This window comes from Symphalangus syndactylus, chromosome 13 (genome assembly GCF_028878055.3).
Source record: "Symphalangus syndactylus isolate Jambi chromosome 13, NHGRI_mSymSyn1-v2.1_pri, whole genome shotgun sequence".
Taxonomy (NCBI): Eukaryota; Metazoa; Chordata; class Mammalia; order Primates; family Hylobatidae; genus Symphalangus; species Symphalangus syndactylus.
In genome coordinates this window covers 116593432-116621024 of record NC_072435.2, presented here as the reverse complement: position 1 = coordinate 116621024, position 27593 = coordinate 116593432, and the positions used below count along the sequence as shown (strand labels likewise).

The window sequence follows — 27593 nt, the reverse complement described above, 5'->3', positions numbered from 1 at the left end:
TTAAAGTGCTATGATAATGTTGTTTGGGTGATGTGTGATTTAAACTAAAATTAGCCAAAGTTAACACCATGAATTTATATTTACATCATTTTCCTCAAGGGTTTTTATAAAGCCTTCGGGGGTAAAGAAAGCTGGAGAGTGTAACCATATCAGCCTGTAAGTATCAGGTAGTACTATCAATTTAAATGCTTAATGATCATGCATTTCTCAAAAAGATTTCTATGTGATCATTTATTTTAGAGATGACAAATGCCATTGGATTGTGACGTGTAGTTCTATATAATTGTATTTTATTTCAACATTAATAACATTAATAAATTATTTAGTTCTCATCATTCATGTCTGTTTTATCAAACCATCTCGTGAAAATTTAGAGATGTCCTAAAAAGAGAAAGAGAGTGTTGATAACCAAGTGCTGTTTTATTTAGTTGGCTGTTTTTGGCATCTGAAACTTTGTGTGACTGCTGTCATGGCAGTTAGCCATAAGTATAATTTGATTTTTAAAATTCTATAATCTATTTTTGATATTTCTAGAGTTTAATGGTTCCTTCTTAGGAATTAAAATACTGATTGTGTGTATAAATTAAGAAGTGTTTGCAACTTTCACTTTCTTTCTTTCTTTTTTTTTTTGAGACGGAGTCTCACCCTGTCACCCAGGCTAGAGTGTAGTAGTGCGATCTCGGCTCGCTGCAACCTCCACCTCCCAGGTTCAAGCAATTCTCCTGCCTCAGCCTCCCAAGTATCTGGGATTACAGGTGCACACCACCATGCCTGGCTAATTTTTTTTCTGTATCTTTAGTAAAGACGGCGTTTCACCATGTTGGTCAGGCTGGTCTCAAACTCCTGACCTTGTGATCCACCTGCCTCAGCCTCCTAAAAGTGTTGGGATTACAGGCATGAGGCACCATGCCTGGCCAACTTTCACTTTCTATAATGTATTTTCTTATTCTCACTTAAAGAGTTAGAGGCAGAATACTTGTCTTCTGGGATTTTTAACCTCTGAGGTGCTCACAGGGGCTCCAAATGATCAAGTTCAGTTTTACAGGGAAAAATCTAGTTAGTCCCAATGATCCTCTCAATGAATTGTTACCTCTCAGATTTTATTGATAAGTCAAACTAGGGCCACAGCTTAAAATGAAACAGTCCCACTTCGTTGTTGTGGTACGACTAGGTTGAGCTCCTAAGAAAAAGTTTTTGTAGGTATCTTTAAGGTATTAGACAAAGGAGTATGCCTTAGCCTAATAGAGACCTTATGGAAAATCCCCTTTCTTGGTTTGTAGGGTTTTCCCTAACCTGGTAGGAAAACTTAATTATCTCTCTTTTGGAGTTCCAGCATGGATAGTGAACCACCAAAGGATTTTTTTTTTTAAGTGCTCTGAAGTGGAGATGTATCCTAGTTGTTTTTACATATTTTGAATTATATCGAATATAAGTGATTATTCAAAAAGTATTCAGTTGTGTTATGCCACTCATTAAATTTTCATTTGAAATCTTGAGATATGAGCACCTCATTCTGTTATGGTTTCTTCGAATCAGGAAATCTTTAGTGTGAGGGTGGTTTTCATCTCTAGTTAACTGTGACCTAGCCATGTCTTAGTCCTAGTGTTGTATTTGGTACAATAGTTACGCCTGTTGTACTCCACAGGGTCGTTGTGAGGATTTAGTGAGATAATGCACATAAAAATGCTTCGTACATTGCAAAGTGCTCCGTGAAAGCACGCTGTTTGTTCTGTACATTATTTGTTAGAGCCAGATAGGTTCCAGATAGAGTTCCTCACTATAGAAATGACTTTTCTTGTTTCACAATTTAGCCAGCGCTTAAACTTTGAGATGTCCTTTGTATTGAGAATGCCACATAATGCTGTATAAAAAGAAATAATAGTCTCCAAATTGTCACTGATTTCTAACTTTTATAGTCCATGGCTACATTCCACAAGAAGAAAGATAATGAATAAAGCTATGTTTCTTGTTTCTTTTTTATTTATTTATTTTTTTTGAGATGGAGTTTCGCTCTTGTCACCCAGGCTGGAGTACAGTGGCACGATCTTGGCTCACTGCAACCTCCATCTCCTGGGTTCAAGCGATTCTCCTGCCTCAGTCTCCAGAGTAGCTGGGATTATAGCTGCGCGCCAACACGCCCGGCTAATTTTGTATTTTTCGTAGAGACGGAGTTTCACCATGTTGGCAAGGCTGATCTCGAACTCCTGATCTCAAGTGATCCACCCACCTCTGCCTCCCAAAGTGCTGGGATTACAGGTGTGAGCCACCACGCCCGACCTGTTTTTTCATGTTAGTTTTATCTTGATTTTGAAGACCGTTTCCTTCATAATCTACTTAAATGAAGAAAGAACAGTAGAGTGGATGATCCTCATCTTTCCCTACTTTTCCTTGGAATGCATGGTATGGTTTTCTACCCTTCTAAAAATGCCTGAGGAGGAGCTGTTAGCAGGGTTTTTTTTGAGATGGACTCTCACTCTGTTGCCCCGGGCTGGAGTGCGGTGGCACGATCTCAGCTCACTGCAATCTCCACCTCCCAGGTTCAAGGGATCCTCCTGCCTCAGCCCCACTAGTAGCTGGTATTACAGGCATGCGTCACCACACCCGGCTAATTTTTTTTGTATTTTTAGTAGAGATGGGGTTTCTCCATATTGCTCAGGCTGGTCTTGAACTCCCGACCTCAGGTGATCCACCTGCCTCAGCCTCCCAAAGTACTGGGATTACAGGCATGAGCCACTGCGCCCAGCCAGCAGTTTATCTGTTTCCTTATCCCACACCATGCCTGACAGGCACACCCACTTCCCTTCATCTGAGGCCTCAGGCTTGGGCTTCGCTCTTGACCTAGATAGGGCAGGTGTAGCAAAGAAAGTTTTGTTCATTGCTTCTTCAAGCTAGTTATACAGTCATTGTGACCTACGTGCAGTGCCTGAGTTTGTTTTGTTGTTTCTTTAAGTTTTGTCTAGACCTTGTTTAGCTTGACCTTCCAAACTTGACTAAATCTTCAAGCTTTGCCTGATAGCCTTTGACTGTATACTCTGACTTTATAAACTTCTGAAATTTACACTCATTTCTTTTTTTTTTTGAGACAGAGTTTTGCTCTTGTTGCCCAGGCTGGAGTGCAATGGCACCATCTTGGCTCACCGCAACCTCTGCCTCCAGGGTTCAAGAGATTCTCCTGCCTCAGCTTCCTGAGTAGCTGGGATAATGGGCATGCGCCACCATGCCCAGCTAATTTTGTATTTTTAGTAGAGATGAGGTTTCTCCATGTTGGTCAGGCCGATTGTGAACTCCTGACCTCAGGGTCGTCTGCCTGCCTCAGCCTCCCAAAGTGCTGGGATTACAGGCGTGACCCACTGCACCCGGTCCCCTACACTCATTACTTATAACCGCTTGCAAAAAATACTACTTTTAGAAGTAAAGACTAGTTGTGAAAAACAAATACCTTTGCCACTGATTAGTGCAAATGGTACTAGAAATGCCATCTGGGACTATGGCTAGGCTGCCTAGAACTAGTTGAAGATTTGAGGTAAGAACAGTTAACCAAAAGATGACAGAGTATGGAGAGGAAAGAATGGAAGACCACAAATTGAGGCTTGGGAAACTCACAATTAAGAAATGTCAGGAAGAAGAGGAGTCAGAAGAGGCTGCATCAGAGGTTGGATAATTAGGAAAGTGCAGTGGTGATGAAAAGGCACAAGAGAATTTTTAGGGGCAGGAGTGTAAAAAGCTACAGGTTTCAGAGAGAATGAAGAAAAAGCAGGCTATTGAATTTGTAAAGGAAGTCATTACTGAGAGTGCACTACTAAGATCAGAGTAGTAGGGGTGGAAGCCCTGAATCAGGGGTAGGTCATAAAGAAATAAAGGCATCTTCTGGGTACTGGCCATTTGTTTGAGATGTGAAAGACTTGAGGAAAGAGAATGGTCAGTATAGACAGCAGGATCATAAAGGTCTTGTTTTTGTTTTTTATAAATAAGGGAGATAATTGTATATTTGCAGGCAGGGAGAGGAAATTGACCTCAGGAAAAAAAAAATTTTTTTTTTTCACGCCATTCTCCTGCCTCAGCCTCCCGAGTAGCTGGGACTACAGGCGCCCACCACCACACCTGGCTAATTTTTTGTATTTTTAGTGGAGACGGGGTTTCACCGTGTTAGCCAGGATGGTCTCAATCTCCTGACCTCGTGATCCGCCTGCCTCGGCCTCCCAAAGTGCTGGGATTACAGGTGTGAGCCACCGTGCCTGGCCCAATATTTTTTTTTTTACTGTAGTTTCAGTTTAGAGATTTCCGCCTTTTAAAAAATTATTAAGGGTTTCAATTAGGAGTTGTAAAGAGAATTTCAGAGGAGTCCTTAGTGTGCACGTTTAGTTTTTGTCTCTCTTTGTTTGTATATTGTCCACTAAATTTTGGGTTGTATTTTTTTTTTTTCCGAGACGGAGTCTCGCTTTGTCACCCAGGCTGGAGTGCAGTGGCACGATCTTGGCTCACTGCAAGCTCTGCCTCCCGGGTTCAAGCGATTCTCCTGCCTCAGCCTCCCGAGTAGCTGGGACTACAGGTGCCCGCCACCACGCCCGGCTAATTTTTTGTATTTTTAGCAGAGACGGGGTTTCACCATGTTAGCCAGGATGGTCTCGATCTCCTGACCTTGTGATCCACCCGCCTTGGTCTCCCAAAGTGCTGGGATTACAGGCATGAGCCACCGCGCCCGGCCTCTAATTTTGGGTTGTATCGTATTTTAATAGCCTTTGTGGTTTTTTTTGTTTTTTTTTTTTAAATTTTTTTTTTTTTGAGACGCCTTTGTGTTTTTTATTGCTGGAATATAAAATCCACCCTCTTCAATCTGACTTTCAAAACAATCTGGTCTTATAACCCTGCTTCCCTATATTTCCTTTAAATATTACTTGTTACTTCAGCCAAACTGGGTTACTTCTGTTTCCTCTTTTATGTAAGGTAACTCTTCTGCCTCATTTGCCCTTCTTCCAAGTCTCTAAACATGTTGACTCCTACCCATTTTTCAAGGTCTAACTGCAATGTTTTCCCCTTGCTATGGAGCCTTCTCTCTGATTGGCCCAGGAGAAATGTTCTTCTGATGCCTACAGCTCTTTTATCTGTTCCTGTCATGTGGGCAGCACTCAGGATTTTCTGACCTTGTATTGAATGTATTTAATATGACCATCTTCCCATTTTGACAATGAACTTTGTAAGGGTAGGTTCAAAGCCATTAATTTCATGGTGCAAGGACCTACAGATAGTAGGTGCTCAGATTTTCTTTGTAGAAGAATGAATATTTTAGGGGTGAAATTTGTTAGATGCTGGATTTTAGAATAGAATGTCTCCCTAAAAATATGGTGACAAGGCACATGGAAGAGAGGAGAGAACATCTTACTGCTCTTTGAAGGAAGCACAGAAATAAAATGGTTACTGTCAAGTTGGTTCAAGTGTTATGGCCAAATTTGCCTAACTTCCTAATATCCTGACAACGCCTAAAGAAAGAAAGGGGCTCAGCTAAGGGAGACATTTACAAAGGGCCACAAGCCCTTTAGAGTGGTCATCTTCATTTAGCTTAGTCTTCTTGAACGTGACCACTGACTCACTTATAAAAGTGTAAGTAAAATATAAGTTTATTTATACTTTATATTTCCCAAACAACCACTTATTAAATATGTGGCATATATTACTTGTTTCCTAAAGTGGAGACACTCAGCTGCTTTTTTTTTTTTTTTTTTTTTAGAATTTGCAAAACAGTCTTAGGGAAAAAAAATTCAGTAACATGCTCATGTGAAAGTATTTTGCAGGAAACATCTCTTGAGATATGAGTAACTATAAGCTGTATGTAAACTAGCTTTTGAACAATGTAATATTTCTCTCTTGCTACTATTTCAGGAATTCATAGTCTTCGTATTACACTTTTGTTTAAAAAGCTAAAAAATTTTTTTAATAGAAACTTATTTTGCCATTTTTTTTTCCTTTTTCTAAAAGTCTGTTTTCTTTTTCAGCTCATTTCTTATCCTTTGTTTTATAATTATTCAGAAACAGCAATTGAAAAAATATCTTGGCCTGATGTGTGCATATTTTAAAGTTAATAGATATAGCAGTGCCTCAATCTTAGGTCAGAATTAAATAACACCGTCATCTGGAATAGGCATAAACCAGACATTTGGGAGATTAGGAGTTAGTTTTGTTTTTGAACCTTTGTATGCTTTGCAGTGGTGAAAACTCACACGCCTAAGGATGATGTATTAGGCTGGATTCCTGGATAGCAAAGGTTATAAAACCATGGGCAGATGTTATCAACCAGCTTAGGAAAAAGGGAATAACAAGTAGAAGTAGGGAAGAAATGTGAATGGCAAATGTGATTGAGCAATAGAAGCAGAGGTAAAGATTAGAGATGAAGTGGAAAAAGGAGGCAGCTACCAGAAAGTAGACAGCTAAACCAGAGTCATTGTGTAGCAAAGGTGCAGTGGCCGAAGACATCTCTGGAAATCCACCTTTGTGTTCAGGTTAGATTTACCAAGTTGATAATGAGTTAACCTTTAGTGATAGGATAGATAGTCTTAGCTTGTCCTGTTAGCTGTCGAGAGCATCGGGTTTCGGCTTCACAGCTAGATACCTCGGAGACATTCTTGATTCGCATCAAATAAGTCAATAAGGCCTGTTGACTTTTTGCTCTGTGTTTGTGTGTATATGTAGAATATTATTTAATATATTTTAAATTTGCTTCCTCTCCCTTCTCCTAAATTTTTGTTCCAAGATGACCCTTCCCTTTGTTCCCTTAAAGTTTTGAGGACATGAATAATGTTCATGTGTTTATCCTCAGTGGTCTGGCACATAGTTTATTAAAGTGAAGATTATTCTGGATTTGAATTTTTTTTTTTTTTTTTTGAGATGGAGTCTGGCTCTGTCGCCCAGGCTGGAGTGCAATGGCGTGATCTCGGCTCACTGCAACCTCCGCCTCCCGGATTCAAGTGATTCTCCTGCCTCAGCCTCCCGAGTAGCTGGGACTACAGGCGCCTGCCACCACACCCAGCTAATTTTTTGTATTTTTAGTAGAGACAAGGTTTCACCATTTTGGCCAGGATGGTTTCGGTCTCTTGACCTCGTGATCCGCCCGCCTCGGCCTCCCAAAGTGCTGGGATTACAGGGGTGAGCCACCGTGCCCCACCCTGGATTTGATTTTTTGAAAATACCCTGAAAAAGTAAAATTTTTTATTTTATTTTTTTTGGGATGGAATTTCGCTTTTGTTGTCCAGGCTGGAGTGCTGTGGCGCAATCTCGGCTCACCACGACCTCTGCCTCCCAGGTTCAAGTAACTCTCCTGCCTCCGCCTTCCCCAATAGTTGGGATTACAGGCATGCACCATCACGTCCAGCTAATTTTTTTGTATTTTCGGTAAAGACACGGTTTCTCCATGTTGGTCAGGCTGGTCTCGAACTCCCAGCCTCAGGTGATCCACCCACCTTGGCCTCTCAAAGTGCTGGGATTACAGGTGTGAGCCACCGCCCCCAGCAAAATTATTATTATTATTATTTTTTTTTTTTTTTTGAGACGGAGTTTCGCTCCGTCACCCAGGCTGGAGTGCAGTGGCGCGATCTCGGCTCACTGCAAGCTCCTTCTCCCGGGTTCACGCCATTCTCCTGCCTCAGCCTCTCCGAGTAGCTGGGTCTACAGGCGCCCGCCACTACGCCCGACTAATTTTTTTGTGTTTTTAGTAGAGACGGGGTTTCACCGTGGTCTCGATCTCCTGACCTTGTGATCCGCCCACCTCGGCCTCCCAAAGTGCTGGGATTACAAGCGTGAGCCACCGCGCCCGGCCATTATTATTTTTTTTTTAGTAAAGTGGAAGAATATGTGATGTCTTCAATTGCTATCAGTCCTCAGTTAAGAGCCTAAAGGGACAGGCATCAAACATCGTTTATGCTTGTCTTATGTTAAGTGAAAAACTATTATTCAAGGTGTTAGGCTGGACCTACCTTGATAACAATCACTATTTAATTTATAGGACCTCTTCATAACACAGTGGGAGAATTGGTGACTGTATCAGTTAGCTATTGCCACAGTAACACTGCATGACAAATTATACCAAAACTCAGTGGATTAAAATAACAATAAAATATACTTACGAATCTACAGATTGGCTGGTGCAACTCTGCTTCTTCTGATCTGTAAGTTGGTTGAGATGACTCTGCTTCAAGTGTGTTCATTTTAGGCCCAGAGTGAATGGGCAGCAGCCACATAGCTATGGGAAGCTCTTCTCTAGGCAGTACCAGGGGCACAAGAGGGCAAGTGGAAACCTGCGAGGTTTAGGCTTTAACTGGCACACTGCCATTTCTGCTCCATTCTTTTGGCCAAAGCAAGTCGTGTGGTTGAAGCCGAAGTCAAGGAGCCACAAAAATAAATCTTACCCCCGTTAGTGGGAAGAACTGCAAAATCATATGGCTAAGGAGTAGATCCTGGAAAGGGTGAAGAATTAGCGCCTGTAATGCAATCTACCACAGTTAAAGTTCCCTCTTCTGTTTCAATAGGGCTAGTTATTGCTTTTTCATTCTCTTCTAAAATGAAGCATTTCATATAGGCACATTTCATAGAAGTCCCTTTCTATGGCATTCTGTTTTTCATTCTGATGTTTATATTTTATAAATAGCTTTTGAAAGATATAATTCACGGGCCGGGTGTGGTGGCTCATGCCTGTAATTTCAGCACTTCGGGAGGCTGAGGTGGGCAGTTCACCCGAGGTCAGGGGTTCAAGACCAGCCTGGCCAACATGGCGAAACCCCATCTCTACTAAAAATGCAAAAATTAGCCAGGTGAGGTGGCATGAACCTGTAATCCCAGCTATTTACTCGGGAGGCTGAGGCAGGAGAATCGCCTGATCCCAGGAGGTGGAGGTTGCAGTGAGCTGAGATTGCACCCACTGTACTCGGCCCCAGGTGACAAAGCAAGACCTGGTCTCAAAAAATAAAATACAAGATATAATTCACATACTGTACAATTCAGTCATTTAAAGTGTACAATTCAGTAGTTTTTATTATATCTACAGAGTTGGGCAGTCGTCACCACAATCATTTTTATAACGTTTTCTTCACTCCAAAAGAAACTGAACATATTAACAGTTACTGCTCATTACCCAGAAATTCTCCCCAGCCCTTGGCAGCCACTTGTCTGCTTTTGGCCTCTATGGATTTGCTCTTTTTCTGTTAATCGAATAATACATAGCTTTTGTTTTGTTTCTGGCTTCTTGCACTTAGCACAGTGTTTTTAAGGCTCATCCATGTTCTAGCATGTGTCAGTGCTTCATTCTCTTTATTGCCAAATAATTTTCCTTTTTTATACCACATTCAGCTTACACACTCATTAGTTGACAGGCATTTGGGTAGTTTCCACATTTTGGCTACTATGAATAATATGGGGCCAGGTGTGGTGGCTCATGCCTGTAATCCCAGCACTTTGAGAGGCCAAGGCAGGTGGATCACCTGAGATTAGGAGTTCGAGACCATCCTAGCCAACGTGATGAAACCCTGTCTCTACTAAAAATACAAAAATTAGCTGGGCATGGTGGCGGGCGCCTGTAATCCCAGCTACTTGGGAGGCTGAGGTAGGAGAATCCCTTGAACGCAAGAGGCAGAGGTTGCAGTGAGCAGAGATGGTGCCACTGCACTCTAGCCTGGGCAACAGAGCAAGACTGTCTAAAAAAACCAAAAATCATAATAGTTATGTGATGAACATTTGTATACAAGTTTTTCTGCAGATGTATGTTTTTATTTCTCTTGGGTGAATACTTTGGAGTAAAGTTGCCAGCTCATAGTTTCTGTTTTTAACATTTTGATAAACTGCCAAACAGCTTTCCAAAATGGCTGCACCATTTTACATTACCACCAGCAATGTGTGAGATTCTAATTTCTCCAAGTCTTCACCAACACTTGTTATTGTCTTTTAAATTATAGCCATCCTAGTGAGTGTAAAGTCATATCTCATTGTGGTTTTATTTGTGTAATGTTTATATTTAATTAAGGGTTTGTAGAGGAAAAAAGCAGTAGTTTAAAATGTTAGGTCTGATTGTTTTTAGAAGTGTACTACCAAAGTCGAACCTCTGTTTTAGTCAACTAAAAATCTTGTATCAAGAATAAAAATGTAGTAGACCTTTGGTTCACAGATTTTTCTTCAGGCTACTTCTTATTTCTTTTGCATGCTAGAATAATTTAGAAAGAAATTAGCCTCAGATAATTGTTAAACTAGTTTCTTCCTTTGGTTAAGTGATTAACCAAGTTACTCTGGCAACCTGCTGCATCATCAGTAAGCTTGGGACTAGGAGTGGTTTCATGACTGAAGGTTTGGTGGGTGGAAGTGGGGGTGAGGGGTGCTTTAATGTGTCACTTCTTTGCCGGGAAGATAATCACTGGAGGAGTTAGTTGTAAAATACTACCTTTTCTAGAGCTGCACTGCCCAATAGAAGTATAATATATGGTACATATGTAAAGTTTCCTAGTAGCCACATTAAAAAGTTTTTTTTAAAAGGTGATACTAATTTACATAAAAATATTTATTTCACGCCTGTAATCCCAGCACTTTGAGAGGCCGAGACGGGTGGATCACGAGGTCAGGAGTTCGAGACCAGCCTGGCCAATATGGTGAAACCCCGTCTCTACTAAAAATACAAAAATTAGCCGGGCGTGGTGGCGGGCGCCTGTAGTCCCAGCTACTCGGGAGGCTGAGGCACAAGAATTGCTTGAACCTGGGAGGCAGAGGTTACAGTGAGCTGAGATCGTGCCACTGCATTCCAGCCTGGGCGACAGAGTAAGTAAGACTCTGTCTCGAAAAAAAAAAAAATGTATTATATCACTGATGGTATGTAATCAATATACAAATTAATGAGACATTTTAACTTTTTTTTAGTACAAGATCTTCTCAATTCAGACTAGCCACATTTCAAGTGCTCAGTAGCTACATATGGCTAGCAGCTCCCATATTGAACAGTGCGGTTCTAGAGGTGATAAATACTTATGATCTAGATTTTTGCTCACATGTATGATCTATGTATCTTTAGGAAAAATAGATGAGTGTGTGATCAGTCTGTATTTCTAGTTCTTTAGTTTTATATTGTTACTGCCGGGTTTTCTTTCAGTGGGGAAGAGGGTGTTTAGAGGGTTGCAGAGAGGAAGCTTCTCATAGCTCAGATTTTTGGTTGTGAGCAGATAAATTCACAGGAGGAAGAAAATTGCCTCCCTCCTTATTAGAGATGTACCAGATTCTATAGTTCTCAGCAAGTAGATCTGTTGGAACTGTTATCGTTTGGTCCTTGTTCTGATTGTTCTAGATGTTCAAGGTGTGCTTTGGCCTGTTGTGTATCAGTTATATACCACTTGTATTGCCTGACCACACAGCTCACTTGGTCAGACAGAGTAAGGTTGTGAATTTGATCTCTGTGTTTAATGAATGACTTTATGCCTTTTGAGGCTCTGCTATAGTAACTAAAATAGAATAAACCACATCCTTTTTCATCAGAAGTTTATAGTGTTGTTAGAGACTGGGTGTCAAATGCCAGCAGATATAATTAAGACAATTTAGAGACAAGGAGATTTCAGAGTGGGCCATTGTATAGATTGTGTCTCCCAATCAGTCAATTGATTACTAGAAGGACTGAATTTGAATTTTTTTTTTTTGGCCAGGCGTGGTGGCTCATGCCTGTAATCCCAGCAGTTTGGGAGGCTGAGACGGGGAGATCACCTGAAGTCAGGAGTTCGAGACCAGCCTGACCAACATGGAGAGGTTAACAATACAAAATTATGTTCCCCTTCCTGTGTCCATGAGTTCTCATTGTTCAATTCCCACCTATGAGTGAGAACATGCGGTGTTTGGTTTTTTGTCCTTGCGATAGTTTACTGAGAATGATGTTTTCCAGTTTCATCCATGTCCCTACAAAGGACATGAACTCATCATTTTTTATGGCTGCATAGTATTCCATGGTGTATATGTGCCACATTTTCTTAATCCAGTCTATCATTGTTGGACATTTGGGTTGGGGGAGGGGGAAGGGACAGCATTAGGAGATATACCTAATGCTAAATGACGAGTTAATGGGTGCAGGAAATCAACATGGCACATGGATACATATGTAACAAACCTGCACATTGTGCACATGTACCCTAAAACCTAAAGTATAATAAAAAAAAAAGAAAAAAAAGAAAAATACAAAATTAGCTGGGCATGCTGGCGCATGCCTGTAATCCCAGCTACTCAGGAGTGTGAGGCAGGAGAACCGCTTGAACCCGGGAGGCGGAGGTTGCGGTGAGCTGAAATCGCGCCATTGCACTCCAGCCTGGGCAACAAGAGCAAAACTCTGTCTCGAAGAAAAAAAAACTAAAGTTTTAATATTTGAATGACTTTATTCACAGCTTACATTTTCTAATTTGGCTCAGTCCCCATCACTTTCTGTTTGCTGTACACTGAATCTCTACCTTGCTAATTTGTGCTGTTTACCTAGCTCCTGGAGGCAATTGAGTTGTGATCCCTTAGTGACCATAGTTGTAGGTCATTGCCTCAAGGATGGTTGAAGATAGGGATAGCTGATCAGTGCCCCAGTGACAGAGGATTAAAAAAACAACTTTGTTATGGGCACCTGCGTGTTTAGATACAAATACTTTAACAGGATTTGACCATTGCATTAAGTATTACTGACTATTAGATGCCTTAAGGGCATGTGCATGTAGTTATTCTAAGTGGTATTCACATGCTTTTGAGTTGGAGTCCACGAATGGTATTCTGACGAAGAGAACAAGGATCATGACTTAATTTACATGCTATATCCTGGCATTTGTGATAGTATGGACCCAGGGCCCATTTGTGAGTTCACTGATTTGTTTGAATTTGAAGGCCATGTGAAATACTTATGTGTTGTAGGTCCAGTGCACAATTATGGAATTAAAGAACACTGTAAGTGGTACTATCTTTTTAATCAGTTTATTTGGTGGTTCTGCTGAGTTTTTGTATACATTATTATTTTGATAATTTCCAAATATTTTATACTTTGACACTTGTTCATTAGCTTCATTTTTGAAATGTGTTTGAAAGCCTTAGCATTACTAAGAAAGAAATGTCTTTTAGTTGAGTTTGAAATGCTTTGATTTGTTGGTATTATAAAGTGTTAATATAAGGGTTTTTTTGTTTGTTCCCAACTGAGTGCAATCTGCAGTGATTAAGCTCCAACTTAGTTGGACCAGTAGGGGCAGAATTGGAAGCCTTACTTACACTAAATAATGCCATTCCTTTAGGGGATAAAATCTGGTTTAGACCTCTTTGGTAACAAAACAAGACCTTAACTGAAGTTATTTCTAGTATCTGTTTATTGAATAGGTGTGACTTGTCACCCACTTTACACACCATTGTTACCTTTCTGAAAGCAAAAAAAAAACAAAAACAAAACTCTAGCCATAATTTTGAAACATCTCCAGCCATAAGGGTGTCAGATAAGGAATTATGAAACTGTAATACCATATTTTATTGGTGAAAATATTGAAAAGTGCAGATAAACACAAAAAGAATAGAAAAACTACCCACAATTCTACCAACACAGAGAGGTCTTTCATTAAATTTGTTGCGTATCATTCAGGTTTAAAAAAAATCCATATATTGTGACAGTTGATTTTTTTTTTTTAATTATACAAGTTGTTGAAACCTAGAAATCCCAAATAGAAGTAAAAAGAGAAAAATCCTAATTACCTAATATTTAACTTACTTAGAAAATTTATGGTAAGGAATTACATATAGGAACTGTAGATCATTTTTTACACAAAAGCAGGAACAGGTTTATACTGTGTTTTCATTTTTGTGTGATATTTAATATCTACAGAAGAATATATGTTTTGTATGTGTAGCATAATGAATGCTCATGAAGTTCACCAGTTAAAGAAACTATAGGATTACCAGTGTTCTGGAAGCCCCCTGTGTACTCTCCTTTGTCCCTCCTGCCTCTGTCCCCTGCCCCCGTTTAGGTGTAACCACTGTCATGAATTTTGTTTACCATCCCTTTGCTTTTTAAAAAAAACTAGATTTACATCTGCATTTTTTTTTTTTTTTTTTTTTTGAGACATAAGTTTCGCTGTTGTTGCCCAGGCTGGAGTGCAGTAGCACGATCTCAGCTCACCACAGCCTCCGCCTCCCGGGTTCAAGCAATTCCCCTGCCTCAGCCTCCTGAGTAGCTGGGATTAGAGGCATGCACCACCACACCCGGCTAATTTTGTATTTTTAATAGAGACAGGGTTTATCCATGTTGGTCAGGCTGGTCTTGAACTCCCACCCTCAGGTGATCCATCCACCTTGGCCTCCCAAAGTGTTGGGATTACAGGCATGAGCCACTGCGCCCGGCATACATCTACATTTTAATGCTTTACTGTACAACCTGTTTAGTTTTGCTTTTTAAAATAAGTTTATAAAGATGATATATATTGTCTTTTATAATTTGTTTTTTTTTTCAGTCAATATTTTTTCTAATATTTGTCCCGGTTGTTGCACTCCTTTCCAGTGCTGTATAATGTTTCATCTTATGAATATATAATCACATTATCTGTTGTGATAAATATTTAGTTTCCAGTTTGAGGCTATTTCAAAGGAGTCTTGTGAACATTCTTGTATATTTTCCTGGTATTCATGTTTCAGAGTTTTCTTCGGGTTTATATACCTGGGAGTAGAATCTACCATTCTCTTTTATGGTGAGTGCTTTTTGTGTCCTAAGAAATTCTTCTCTAGCCTGAAGTCTTGAAGATAGTCTCCTATATATTCCTCTAAATAGGAATAGGTTAGTGTTAGGGTTCAAGCTTTGCCTTTCACATAGAAGTTTTTAATCCATCTAGAATTAAGTTTGGGTTTTTTTGTTTGTTTGTTTGTTTGTTTGAGACAGGAGTCTGGCTCTGTCGCCCAGGCTGGAGTGCAGTGGTGCGATCTCGGCTCACTGCAAGCTCTGCCTGCCAGGTTCACGCCATTCTCCTGCCTCAGCCTCCTGAGTAGCTGGGATTACAGGTGCCCACCACCAAGCCTGGCTAATTTTTTTGTATTTTTAGTAGAGATGGGGTTTCACTGTGTTAGCCAGGATGGTCTCGATCACCTGACCTCGTGATCCGCCTGCCTCGGCTTCCCAAAGTGCTGGGATTACAGTTGTGAGCCACCACGCCCGGCCTCTAGAATTAAGTTTTATATATCTATGTATGGATTAGTTAGGAATCCAGTTGTCCCAGAACCATATGTTGATAAAATAGTCCCTTCTTTCCTCAGCGATCTCTAGCATTACCTCTGTGATTGGTTTTAAAGAGCCAGGGTCTAGCTCTGTTGCCCAGGCTGGAGTGCAGTGGTGCCATCATAGTTCACTGTAACCTTGAACTCCTAGCCTTAAGTAGTCCTTCGCCTTGGCTTCCCACAGCACTGGGTTTACAGATGTAAGCCACTGTGCCCAGGTGGAGATTGTTTTTGTATGTGTGTTTATGAAAGTAATGTTAAAAAGGTAAATAGTGTTTCGTTATATGCTTTTTAAAATATAGTATATCTTGAATGTCTTTTGATACCATTTAATATATAATCAGTTTTTGTGGATACATAGGAGACCACTGTATTCAATCCCTCTAGTTTTTATTATATCATTTTTATTCCTGATCTTCCAGTCTCCCTGTCTCAAGAAAGCTTATAACCAGTTTTCTTTCTATCTTTCTAGAAATGTGTCCATGAAAACACATGTGTATACAAAGTCCTATGCAGTACCCCTGTAATATTGCAGTAAAATATACATAGCATAAAATTAACCATTTTAAGTGTCACTGAACTCAGTGGCATTAAGTACATGCACATTATTGTGCAACCTTCACCACCATCCATTTCCAGAACTTTTTAATCTTCCCAGATTGACACTGTATACAGTAGTCCCCTCTTATCCACATCCCAAGACTCCCAGTGGATACCTTGAAACCGCCGATAGTACTGAACCCTGTATATACTGTTTATTCAATCTGATAACCAAGATGGTTACCAAATGTCTAACTGGTGGGTAGGGGTAGTGTATGTATCTAGCATGAAGATGCTAGACAAAGGGATGAGTCACATCCCAGGCAGGAGGGAGCAGGACGGCGTGAGACTTCATCATACTGCTCAGAATGGTCCACAATTTAAAACTTACGACTCTTTTCTGGAAATTTCCATTTAATATTTTCAGACCCCGGTTGACTGCGTGGAAGGCGAAACCATAGATACGTTTAATCGGAAGTACTGTACCCATTAAACTTTTAACTCCTCATTCCCCTCTCTCCCCACACCCTGGCAACCTTTGTTCTCCTTTCTGTCTCTGTGAATTTGACTGTGCTAGGTACCTCATATAAATGGACTCTAACAATATTTTTTTTGTTGTTATTGGCTTTTTCACTTAGAGTAATGCCCCCCAAGGTTCATCTATATTTAGTGTGTGTCAGAATTTTCTTCCTTTTAAAGGCTGGATAATACTTGACTATATGGGTAAGACCACATTTTGTGTATCTATTCATTTGTTGATGGGCAGTAGTTGCTTCCACCTTTTAGTTACTATGAGTAGTGCAATGAATATTGGTGTACAAATGTCTGTTCGAGACCCTGCTTTCAGTTCTTTTGGATATAAACCTAGAAGTGGGATTGTTCAATCGTATGGCAATTCAACCTTTCATTTTTTTCCTTCTCTTCTCTTTTTTTTTTTTTTTTTTTTTTGAGGCAGAGTCTCACTCTTTTGCCCAGGCTGGAGTTCTGTGGTGCTATCTTGGCTCACTGCAACCTCTGCCTCCTGGTTCAAGTGATTGTCCTGCCTCAGCCTCCCAAGTAGCTGGGATTACAGGCACACACCAACACGCCCAGCTAATTTTTGTATTTTTAGTAGAAACAGGGTTTCACCATGTTGGTTAGGCTAGTCTTGAATTCCTGACCTCAGATGATCCTCCTCCCTCCTCCTCCCAAAGTGCTGGGATTACAGGCGGGAGCCGCCTCGCCTGGCCAACATTTTAATTTTTTGAGGATCCACCATTACCATTTTCCATAGTGACTGCAACATTTTACATTCCCACCAGCAATGCATAAGGGTTTCAGTTTTTCCACATCCTTGCCAACACTAGTTGAATTTTGTGTGTGTGTGTTTTCTTTCAATAGCCATCCTAATGGGTATGAAGTGGTATCTCATTGTGATTTTGATTTATATTTCCCTAGTGATTAGTGATGCCGAGCATCTGTTCACATGTTTATTGACCATTTGTGTATCTTTGGAGTAGTGTTTATTCAAGTCCTTTGTCCTTTTTTTGGGGGCTGGGTTGATTGTTGTAGAGCTGTAGTTGTTGGTATAGTCTGGATATCAATCCCTTATCAGTTAAATGATTTGCAAATAATGTCCCCCCTCTCCCCCCCCCCGACGAAGTCTCTCTCTGTTGCCCAGGCTAGAGTGCAGTGGCGCGATCTCGGCTCACTGCAACCTCTGCCTTCTGGGTTCAAGCGATTCTCCTGCCTCAGCCTCCGGAGTAGCTGGGACTGGAGGCGCATGCCACCATGCTCAGCTGATTTTTTGTATTTTTAGTAGAGACGGGGTTTCACCGTGTTTGCCAGGATGGTCTCCATCTCCTGACCTCATGATCCACACACCTCAGCCTCCCAAAGTGCCGGGATTACAGGTGTTGAGCTACCACACCTGGCCGATTTGCAAATAATTTCTCCCATTATGTAGGTTGTCTTTTGATTTTGTTAATAGTGGCCTTTGGTGCACAAGTTTCTACTTTTGATGAGGTTCAATTTTTCTGTCTTTTGTTGTGTGTTCTCTGGTGTCACATCCATGAAATCTGCCAAATCCAATGTCATGAAGCCCTTCTCTTCTAAGGGTTTTTAGTTTTAGCTCTTATTTGTATGTCTTTGATCCATTTTTGAGACCATTTTTGTATAATAGTAAGGGTCCAACCTCATTTTTGTGTAATTCATTTTTAATAGGATAGTAGTGTGCCATATACGCTGAGATTCGTTATCTGGCTTTTTTCACCCAATAACGTGTCTCAACCCGTGTTTTTTTTTTTTCATCCTGTCCTCTAGTAGCCTGTTGAGTGGTGTGAGTCAATATGTAGGAAAGCCTTTGAACATGGCTCCCTTCACTAACAGTTAAAATTAAAAGAAAATCAAGTAGGATTGTTAAACCTAGGAATGAAAAGTGAAAAAAAAGATAAAAGCAGGGAAGAGAGGTGGAGTATGGGAATTCCAAGTATCACCAACTTCTGCTTTTAGGGCAAATTGCAACTTTACTGAAAATTTGTGAGGCACATTATTAAACTCTGTATATATATGTAAGTTTTTTTAAATCCACATTTGACTACATATGTATATATATAAGTTTTACCTTTAAATCAGTCCCCTAAAATGTAGGTGTTGTTTTTCCCATTTTACAGATGAAAAACTGATTACTTACCCAAGATTTTATAGTTAATGAGTGGCACATGTAGCATTTGAACACAGGTATTTTTGACTGTGCAGTTAATGGTTCTCTGTGATAATGAGAACCTTTAATCAAGTAAGCTTGAAAAAGGCTGCATATTAAATCCCTCTCTTGGAAATTTGGTCTGAATTAGCATATTATGAGCTCTGAGAAGTTGGGCAGTAAAAATCTCTGTTTAGTTTTGCTGTAAATGTTAAGATGCTCATTTGCTCAAGGGAAGAGTTTGCTCAGCATCTTAACAATACCTGGAACAGTTCTCCCTTAACATTATTTTGGGAAGTACCACTCACAGTTGCGTTCTATTTTCTTGTATCAAATCAAAGGACAGTAAGTTAAATCCTAACTAGGTGAAGAAGAGGATCAGTCTGTAGAATTCTCTAACACAGACCAGGTGTGCAGCTTTTGGAGCAGCGGAGATGAGGAATGTCAGTTTATGCTTCAAAGTCTTCTGTGATGTAACTCAAAAGTAACGTGCTTTTCCAGAGGTAAATTGCATGTGACTGCAGCTTCCCTTGTCCACATGACAGGTATTAAACTGTAGCTTTATTTTATTTTAGTTTTATCATCTTATTCTTAACCCTACAAGGAATGCAAGGCCGTAGCTTTATTTCAATGTGTACGATATGGTAAGATAACACAGCAGAAGGATTTAAGGCATAGATATTTAAGAAAAAATAATTTTTGACCAGCAATACTTCTTACATATGGGCTTTGAGTTTAAGGATTTTTATCTTGGTCATGAATTGTTCATTTTAGCTCTGCCACTGATAAACATAAGCTGTGATATAGGAAATGAAAGATTGTCTCTATTAAGGGTGTATTATTTAAATATTGAACAGAAACTGGTGTCAGAGATGGTCAGCAAATGAATGAATCAGCAGCCCATTAGCATTTAGCTTGTAAGAGAAAGTCATTTATCAGCTGAATTGAGACCCAATCCCTTGATTAGGCATTGCTTTTAGTATTCAGTAGGGCTAATCCTATCTTTACGTTTTTACAGAATGTGCTTTGATATTTTTGCCCACTTATTTTTCCAAGTTTTCCCAAGTTCCGTAAAGTGTCTTGTTAATGATTTCATTGGGAGTACGTTACAGCTGTTACTTAACTGGGACAAAATCTTCATGATATTCTGGTATATTCCTTCTCTGCAACTGACCAAGTTTTTGTGTTTTTTTTTAAATACTACATTAATTACCAAATATTTTATACTTTTTGTTTTTTTAGTGAAGATATTTCTTCATTTTTTTTCCTAGCTGGTCATTACTGGTATGTAGAAATACATTTTATTTCAGCCTTTACAATTCCTTTCTCATTTCTCTGAGATTTTTATTTTCCTGTTTAATTACTTTTTTTTTCTTTTTAAGACAGAGTCTTGCTCTGTTGCCCAGGCTGGAGTGCAGTGGTGCAGTGGCTCACTGCAACCTCTGCCTCCCAGGTTCAAGTGATTCTCCTGCCTCAGCCTCCCAAGTAGTTGGGATTACAGGCGTGAGCCACTGTACCCAGCCTATACTGATTGCTTTTCAAATGTTAAACCAGCCCTGAATTCCTGAAATCATAATGTGGTATGCTTTTTCTTTCTTATTTTCTGGTTTTTTTTTTTTTTTTTTGAGACGGAGTCTCGCTCTGTCGCCCAGGCTGGAGTGCAGTGGCGCAATCTCGGCTCACTGCAAGGTCCGCCTCCCGGGTTCACGCCATTCTCCTGCCTCAGCCTCTCCGAGTAGCTGGGACTACAGGCGCCCGCCACCACACCCGGCTAATTTCTTTTTGTATCTTTTTTAGTAGAGACGGGGTTTCACCGTGGTCTCGATCTCCTGACCTCGTGATCCGCCCGCCTCAGCCTCCCAAAGTGCTGGGATTACAAGCGTGAGCCACCGCGCCCGGCATAGTTTTTTTTTTGTTTTGTTTTTTTTTTTTGTTTTTTTTTAAGACAGAGTTTCGCTCTTGTTGCCCAGGCTGGAGTGCAATGGCATGATCTCGGCTCACTGCACCCTCCGCCTCCTGGGTTCAAGCGATTCTCCTGCCTCAGCCCTGCCCCCGAGTAGCTGAGACTACAGGTGCCTGCCAACACACCCAGCTAATTTTTGTATTTTTAGTAGAGACAGGGTCTTGCCATGTTGGCCAGGCTGGTCTTGAGCTCCTGACCTTGGGTCATCCACCCGCCTTGGCCTCCCAAAGTGCTGGGATTACAGGTGTGAGCCACCACACCTGGCCGGGTTATGCTTTTTCTATATGGCAGGGTTTGATTTGCTAACATTTTGTCACAGATTTTCACGTCTCTATTCATGAGATACACTGGTCTGTGATTTTTTTATGTCTTTGGTTTTGGTGTCAGGGTAATGCTGGCCTTGTAGAATGTGTTGGGAAGTGTTTTCTGTCGTCTTCTGGAAGATGGTGTAGAATTGATAATTCTTTCTTTAAATGGTTGGTAGATCACCAGTGAAGTCATCTGGGCTTGGAGTTTTCTTTATGGGAGGAATTTTAAGCTACAATTTCAATTTTGTTACCAGATATTGGCCTGTTTAGGCTATATATTGATTTAGGGTTTGTATGTATCTTTATCACAATTTTTTGTTGAAATTGGTAGTTTGTCTCTTTACATTTCATCTACGTAGTCTAATTTGTTGTTTGTATAAGTGTGTAGTTTTTTATTTTTTTACTACCTTTTAAATGTTTGTAACATCTGTTGTGATGTTCCTTGTTTCATTCCTGGGGTTAGTAATTTGTACTTCTTCCTTTCTCCTGATCAGTTTAGCTAGATGATTTTATCTTTTCAAAGAATTTTTTTTACTTTCATTGCTTTTTCTCTAGTGTTTTTCCATTTTATTGATGTCTGCACTCATATTTAGTATGTCCTTCTTTCTTTGCATTTAATTTTTGTTTTTTTGTGTATGTGTTTCTCAAGGTAGAAGCTTAGATCATTAATTTGAAAACTTTCTTCTTTTCCAGTATAAGTATTGAAAGTTATACATTTCCCTCTAAGCACTCTTTAGCTGCATACTATAAATTTTGGTCTCTTGATTTTCATTCAAGTCAAAATATTTTCTTTTTTTTTTCTTTTTTTTTTTTTTTTTGAGACAGAGTCTTGCTCTGTTGCCCAGGCTGGAGTGCAGTGGCGTGATCTCAGCTCACTGCAAGCTGTGCCTCCTGGGTTCACACCATTCTCCTGCCTCAGCCTCCTGAGTAGCTGGGACTACAGGTGCCCGCCACCACGCCCAGCTAATTTTTGTAATTTTTTATCAGAGACGGGGTTTCACTGTGTTAGCCAGGATGGTCTCGATCTCCTGACCTCGTGATCCACCTGCCTCAGCCTCCCAAAGTGCTGAGATTACAGGCGTGAGCCACTGCGCCTGGCCCATTCAAGTCAAAATGTTTTCTAATTTCCCTTGTTATTTCCTTTGATCCATGAGTTATTTAGAAGTGTTTTTTCTTCTATTAATTTCTAGTTTAATTCTCCTGTAGTTAGAGAATATGCTTTGTATTATTTCAGTCTTTTTAAATTGAGGGATAGGGGTTGTGTGTTTTTGGTGGTCTAGAATATGGTCCATGTTGGTGAATGTTTTAAGTACATTTGAAAATAATGTATATTCTGCTGTTACTGGGTGAAATATTGTATAAGTATCTATGAAGTCAAGTTGGTCAGTATTCCTTGGTGATTTGCGGGACGGGGCGGGGGGGTTGTGTGTTTTGCCAATCACTAATCATTTTGTAATATCCCTCCTAATATTCCTTGTTCCAGAGTCTACTTTGTTGATATTTATACCACTCCAGCTTAGTGCCTGTGTGGTGTGTGTATTTTCTTTATCCTTTTAATCTGTGTATTTATATTTAAACTATGTTTCTTATACATAGCATGTGGCTGGATCTTTTTTGTCCAATTTGATAATTTTTGCCTTTTAGTTAGACTAGGTGTATCATTTACATTTGATGTAATTATTGATATGCTTATGTTAAAAATTTTTTCCTTCTTGGAATTTATTTTTTCTCCTTTTCCATGTTTTCCTGCCTTTTTAAAACATGGAGTATTTTTGTGATTCCATTTTATCTCTATTTTTTTTTTTTTTTTTTTTTGAGATGGAGTCTCTGTCGCCCAGGCTAGAGGGCAGTGGCACAGTTTCGGCTGACTGCAACCTTTGCCTCCCAGGTTAAAACAATTCTCCTGCCTCAGCCTCCGGAGTAGTTGGGATTACAGGCATCCGCCACCATGCTTAGCTAATTTTTTGCATTTTTAGTAGAGATGGGGTTTCACCATGTTGGCCAGGCTGGTCTATTCTTGATTTACTAGCTTCACATCTTTGTTTTATATTTTTAATGGTTGATATAGGGTATACAGTATGCATCTTTATCACCATCTATGTTGAAATAATGTTATACTATTTCACCTGTAACTTAAGCATAATTTTTAAAATTTTAAATTTTTTCTATTTTAATTTTTTTGTTTTAGTTATTTTCATGGCATAAAAGGCCACCAGTAGTTAGTGCCTTAAAACAACACTATTGCCAACTTGGTCTGTGGGTTAGGCATTTGGATGGGGCACAGCAGAGATGTTCTGTCTCTGCTTCCTGATGCCTGTGTCCTCTGCTGAGGCAGCTCAAAGCTGGGGGCTGGGATTATCTGACGGTTTGCCCACTTGCATGTCAAGCAATTGATGCTGGCTCAGACCTTAGCTTAGTCTGTTGGCCGGAACCCATGCACGTGACATTTTTATGTGGCCTAAATTTTCTTACAATCTGGTAGTTGGGTTCCAAAGGCAAATGTCCTAAGAGAAGAGAGCCAAATAGAAGCTATATTGGCTTTTGTGACCCAGTCTTGACTAGTGTCACTTCTGCTATATTTTTTAGGTGGAGGCAGTTACAGAGATTTGTCTGAATTCAAGGAGAAGGTGCATAACCACCTCCTACCCCACCAACACACACACACACACACACACACACTCACACATCCTCTCCTATTCCAAACTCTCCCCCACATCACACACACCCTCTCATATCCCAACCCACATGCTCTGCTTCCAATGTGACATCGACAGGAATATTGATGTCATATTGGAAGCAAGGCATGTGGGCTGGGATAGGAGGCAGTCTTTGGAAAATATAGTCTACCACACTGCTGCCTTTGTGCTGCTATTATCAGGCATTTTAATTGTTCGTATGTTATGTTACACAATACATTATTATTTTTGTTTTAAACATGTCTTTTACATTTACTCACTTATTTACCATTTCTTTTCTTTTTTGCAACAGGGTCTTGCTCTGTCATCCAGGCTGGAGTGCAGTGGTGCAATCTCGGCTCACTGCAATCTCCGCCTCCCAGGTTCAGGCAATTCTCCTGTCTCAGCCTCCTGAGTATCTGGGACTACAGGCACCCACCTCCACGCCCAGCTAATTTTTACATTTTTAGTAGAGATGGGGTTTCACCATGTTGGCCAGGTTGGTCTCGAACTCCTGGCCTCAGGTGATTGGCCTTCCTAGGTCTTCCTAAGTGCTGGGATTACAGGCGTGAGCCACCACGCCTGGCCATATTTACCATTTCTTTCACTCTTCATTTCTTTTTGTAGATGCACATTTCCATCTGGTATTTTCCTTCTGTGTGGAGAAATTCCTTTAACATTAGTTGTAGTAGGGTTCTGCTGATAATGAATTATCTCTGCTTTTATTGGTCTAAAGTATTTTGTCTCCATATTTGAAAACTATGTATCACTGGGTGTAGAAGTTTATATTGACTTTTTTCCTTCAGTACTTTAAAGATCTCCCATTTTCTTCTTGCTGCATGATTTCTAATTTCATTTTTAAATTAATTAATTAATTTTTTTGAGATGGAGTCTAGCTCTGTCGCCCAGGCTGGAGTGCAGTGGCACGATCTTGGCTCACTGCAACCTCCGCCTCGTGGATTCAAGTGATTCTCCTGCCTCAGCCTCCTGAATAGCTGGGATTACAGGCACTTGCCACCACTCCTGGCTAATTTTTGTATTTTTTTTAGATAGAGACGGGGTTTCACATGTTGGTCAGGCTGGTCTCGAACTCCTGACCTCATGATCCACCCACCTCAGCCTCCCAAAATGCTGGGATTACAGGCGTAAGCCACCGTGCCCGGACTAATTTTTATTTTTGTTTCTCTGTGAATAATACAGCCTTTTCCTTCTGGACACTTGAAGTTTTTTGTTTTACCACTGATTTTTAGCACTTTGGTTATGATGTGCCTTTATGTGGTTTTATGTATGTTTCTTTTGTTTGGGGCTTTTTGAGTTTCTTAGATCTGTGAGTTTATGGTTTTCATTATATTATGAAATTTGCAGCCGTTATTTCTTCAAATTTTTTTTCTGCTTTCCCTTTTGCCCTTCCTGTATCCTAGTTCAGCTGTGTTAGACCACTTGATCGTGTTCCACAGGCTACCTAGGCTTTGTTAATATTTTTTCAGTCTTCACTGTGGGTACTTTTTATTGCTGTGTCTTCAAGTTAAACCATCTTTCCTTCTGCAGGGGGTCTTATCTGTTGTTATTCTCAGCCAGTGTGTTTTTCATTTGAGATACTGTACTTTTAAAATCTTTACAATTTCCATTTGGGTCAGAAAAACTATTTGTCTCCTTTCCACATCACATTCATATGAACTATATGTTTGTTTTAACGTCCTCGTATTCTAATTCCATTATTTCGATCATTTGTAGATTTATTTCAATTAATTTTTCATCTGGATATGGGTCTTTTTCACTTCTTCGTATGCTTGGACATTGAATTTTATATTGCTGGACACTGGATTTGCTATATTCCTCTAAAGACTGTCAGATTGTATTTGGTCACACAGGTAAGTAATGTTTGGATCAGTTTGATCCTTGTGAAGCTTACTTTTAAGGTTTTTGTGGCTAGTAATAGCAGCCTTTAATCCCTGGACTAACTTAGCCCCCCTACTAAGGTGTTGATCCTTCTAGGGACCCCATGGTTTATTCATGGTCAGAGTGACCAGCCCTGTGGGAGCTCTGGGAAGTGTTGGGCCTATTGCTTTCCAGTAGATTGTTCCCTGACCTTGGGGAGACTTCCTCTCAAGCACTTGGAAATCCGAGACTGAAAGGAACCCTTCTGCCAGACCTCCAGAGCCCTCTGCATGCAGCCCCTGCTTCTCCAGTACTGGGTCCTGCAAACTCTAGCTGCCTCAGCTTCCCCCAGCTCTGTTGGCTCCTCAGTGCACTGAGACCCTTGGATTTGGTTTCAGTGTTCTGTCCCTGAAGTGAAGCCTGGGAGTTGTCTCCAGGCTGTAAGTTTGGTTAATCATAAAATGTACCTTCTTTTTTCCTTTCCCTGGAGGAGGATCACAGTCTTGTGCTACTTTTTGCCCAGTGTCTAAAACTTGTTATTTCACGTGTATTGTCTGGTTTTCTAGCTGTTTATAGTGGGAGGACAGCTATTGTAGCAGTTACAACTTCATGTTCCGAATTGAGAGTCCTCCTGTTTAAATTTTGTTAATACAGTCAGCCCTCTGTATCTGTGGGTTCCGCATTATTGGATTCAACCAACCGTGGATCAGAATATTTGGAAAAGAAAATAATAACAATACAATGATAAAACAACACACATTCTTTAAAAATACGGCATAACAACAGGTTGAGTATCCCTAATCCAGAAATCTGAAGTGCTCTGAACTCCGAAACTTTTTGAGTGCCATGATGCTTAAAGGACATACTCATTTGAGCATTTCAGATTTTCAGATTAGGGATGTTGAACTAGTAAATATGTAATGCAAATATTTCAAAATCGGAAAAATCCCAAATCCAAACACTTCTGGATAAGGAATATTCAACTATATTTATATGGCATTTACATTGTATTAGCTATTATAAGTAATGTAGAGACAATTTAAAGTATATGGAAGGATATGTGTAGGTTATATGCAAATACTGTGCCCTTTTTTTTTTTATCCCTCCCCAAGACGGAGTTTCACTCATCACCCAGGCTGGAGTGCAGTGGCACAATCTCGGCTCACTGCAACCTCCGCCTTGCAGGTTCAAGTGATTCTGCTGCCTTAACCTCCCGAGTAGGTGGGATTACAGGCGTGCACCACCACGCCCCACTAATTTTTGTATTTTTAGTAGAGACAGCGTTTCACCATGTTGGCCAGGCTGGTCTCAAACTCATGATCTCAAATGATCCACCCATCTCAGCCTCCCAAAATGCTGGGATTACAGCTGTGAGCCACTGCACCTGGCCATTTTATATAAAGGACTTCGGCATATGTGAATTTTGTTATCTGAGGGGGATCCTGGAATCAATCCCCCATGGATACCAGGATACCAAGGGATGATTGTACTTTCAGTGATTTTTCACTTTCATTTGTCAACAGATTTTATGTCAATTCTGCTTTCTACTTGGCCAGCTTTTTTTCCTTTTACTTTTTTAAAAACTGTGGTAAAATGTATGTATAATATAAAATTTACCATTTAAATGTACTGTCATGTGGTATTATGTGTATTCACATTGTTGTGCAGTCATCATCACTGTTTACCTCCAGAACTTTTTCATTCTTTTTTTTTTTTTTTTTTGGAGATGGAGTCTCTCTCTGTTGCCCAGGCTGGAGTGCAGTGGCATGATCTCAGCTCACTGCAACTTCCGCCTCCTGGGTGGAATCCGCCTCCAGGCGATTCTCCTGTCTCAGCCTCCCGAATAACTGGGACTATAGGCGCCTGGCACCATGCCCAGCTATTTTTTTTGTATTTTAGTAGAGACAAGGTTTCACCATGTTGCCTAGGCTGGTCTTGAACTCCTGAGCTCAGGTAGTCTGCCCCCCTCCGCCTCCCAAAGTTTGTCTTCTTAAACTGAAACTCTGTACTTACTAAACAGCAACCCCCATTTTCCTCTCCCCGAGCCCGTGGCAGCCACCATTCCACTGTCTATGAATTTGATTGCTCTGGGTAGGTCACTTAAATGGAATCCTGTATTTGTCCTTTTGTGACTGGCGTACTTCACTTATCATTGTCTTCAGGGTTCATCCCTGTTGTAACATGTATCAGAATTTAAGAATTAACTTTTTTTAAAAAGCTGAATAATATTTGAATGTATAGATAGGCCACATTTTTCTTACCCATTCTTTCATCGCTGGGCATGGGTTGCTTCCACCCTTTGGCTATTGTGAATAATGCTGCTGTGAACATTG

General features: G+C 40.3%; 1 protein-coding gene across 2 annotated transcripts in view; it reads left to right on the top strand.

The window, feature by feature from the left end:
* SPPL3 (signal peptide peptidase like 3) overlaps positions 1-27593 on the top strand; it is a 145350-nt gene that overhangs the window by 6953 nt on the left and 110804 nt on the right. The window contains exon 2 of one of the 2 annotated variants that reach the window (XM_063614705.1): positions 11658-11757. The exons of the other annotated variant lie outside the window; for it this stretch is intronic. Coding sequence (XP_063470775.1) covers positions 11750-11757 — 8 coding nt within the window. The 5' untranslated portion in view covers positions 11658-11749. The remainder of the gene's footprint in view (positions 1-11657; positions 11758-27593) is intronic. 2 annotated transcript variants of the gene reach the window in all.